The sequence below is a fragment of the Macadamia integrifolia genome, unplaced genomic scaffold (genome assembly GCF_013358625.1).
Source record: "Macadamia integrifolia cultivar HAES 741 unplaced genomic scaffold, SCU_Mint_v3 scaffold262, whole genome shotgun sequence".
NCBI lineage: Eukaryota > Viridiplantae > Streptophyta > Magnoliopsida > Proteales > Proteaceae > Macadamia > Macadamia integrifolia.
In genome coordinates, this window is record NW_024868838.1 from 410,601 (window position 1) to 412,592 (window position 1,992).

General features: G+C 40.4%; 1 protein-coding gene across 1 annotated transcript in view; it reads left to right on the forward strand.

The window, feature by feature from the left end:
- The first annotated feature begins 766 nt into the window (after nucleotides 1-766).
- LOC122066870 (transcription factor BIM2-like) overlaps nucleotides 767-1,992 on the forward strand; it is a 21,111-nt gene continuing 19,885 nt past the window's right edge. The window contains exons 1-3 of the mRNA XM_042630693.1: nucleotides 767-1,023; nucleotides 1,212-1,788; nucleotides 1,868-1,951. Coding sequence (XP_042486627.1) covers nucleotides 1,752-1,788; nucleotides 1,868-1,951 — 121 coding nt within the window. The 5' untranslated portion in view covers nucleotides 767-1,023; nucleotides 1,212-1,751. The remainder of the gene's footprint in view (nucleotides 1,024-1,211; nucleotides 1,789-1,867; nucleotides 1,952-1,992) is intronic.

Below are 1,992 nucleotides of genomic sequence, written 5' to 3' on the forward strand. Positions count from 1 at the left end.
TTTTTTTTTTTTTTTTTAAATCTTCTATTTATTATGAATATTTTTTTATTTTTTAGTTATTTCATATTTTGCAGAGTCAGGATCAGGGTATACCCGACCCTTGATGGCAAACCAGGATCAATCAGGGTTAGGGTTAGGGTCAGGGTCAATCAGGGTCATCTCAGCTCAACCCTGAAAAATCAGGGTCAATCAGGGCGGGTTAAGGGTTGGGTTGAACCTTGAAGGGTTGGACCTGGGTTGAAGTTTTGAGGTCCTAATTCAGGGTCAAGGTGAGTCTAGGCCCAATTAAAGGAACTCTGAGTTGGGCTAGGATTTTAAGAAATTCGGCCCTGTTGCACCCTTGGGATTACCCAATGGAATCTTAAATCCCTCTATACAAGTACACAAAATTATCCTCAACAATAAGTGTGGGTGTGAGGTGAACATCGAATGGCTGAGACGACCTTGAAATGAGTGACTAAATGATCTCGACTATCTAATGTTCACTGCACACACTCCATAGGATAATCGTCCATACAAGTACAGTAAAAACCACCTCACGTACGGAATCAGTTCTCATGATCGTCAGATTTGAACCTATGGTAGTATGAGTGCGCTTGCAGAGTAACTGGGAGACAACGGTGGGTTAGAATAGAAGGACCGTCAATCCACTAAACTGACGCCGTCAATTAACGGCGTTAGGAGAACGGGGTTTTAGTTTCTGGTCACGGAAAAGAAAGCGTATAAAGATCTCACCAGAGTGTCACTCCGACTCAAAAGCCCTTCTTCCGCGGCACTGGTCGTTAATAGCTCAGTTAGGAGAGAGAGAGAGAGAGAGAGAGAGAATCTGCAACACTCGGTGTCTCTGCGTCCCATTTTATCTTCATAGCTTAGGGAGAATTGGGATTTGAATTTAGTTCGTTTCTTCTCGATGCTCATCAGATCTACTTTGAAAGTAAGATTGGATTATTGCTTCAAACAATTGACGCATTTGAGGCTTTTGAGCTGATTCTGTACCGAGTTCGACTTTAATTCAGATCGAAGGTAAGGAATTCTGATATTGTCTGTTCTGGATCTAATTTATTGGAGATTTCGGCATATTTAGATTTCTAAGCTTCGCAATTACTATATCTGAGACTTGATCGGCAAGTCTACAGAAATCTCCTTTTCAATGTTATTTAAATCTACAGAATTTGATTCGTTTCTGTTTCCTATCGTGATTATGTTGGCAGTTTTCCTGGGAATCTGTGAAGATTGGTACATCTTCTGGAGTGGAGAAGATTTTTCACAATCCCAACCAGGATATGCAGTAAGAATCCTCGAATCGTGCATTAGGTGGAGGTTCAGAGAAAGCCAAAGCGAGATTTCTGTTGCAGACAAGTGTTGCCGCATCAATAAGCTTTGAATCCGAGCAGGTGAATGTTCCTCAGATCTCAAGTCGGAGTTGTTGCTCTGAGGATTCGAATTATACGTATGAGAGGGAGGAGATAATCTCTTTTGGAGGATTCAGTCTTCGCATTTAATTTTTTTTTTTTGGTTGATTCTGGACGATCTGGAATTCTGAAAAGTAGAATCGTTTCAAACAGTTTGGACACAAAGGATTTAGTACTCATTTTTTGAAGTACCGTGGAAGACATCTTTTCTGCATTGAATTAGGGTTTAATTATCGGATATTCAAATTTCAGTACCATAGACGAGTTAACTAGAGAAGCTGAGACTGTAGTTCTTAAGTTCGAAGGGAAAAAAGGAGAAGATAATTTGAGCAATTGTGGATGGAGCTACCTCAATCTCGCCCCTTCGGATCTGAAGGTATCCCTTTATAATCACAACTCCTACTTCCAAGACCCCCAAAGTGCATAGATTTCTGAATTCGTAACCTTTTCTACAGGTAAAAAACAAACACACGATTTTCTTTCACCGTACAGCCATTCTCGGTTCCAGCGCCAAGATCCAAAGCCTACTACTACTTCCGGTATGTTAATACCCATTAATTTTCCTTTTTTTTTTTTTTTT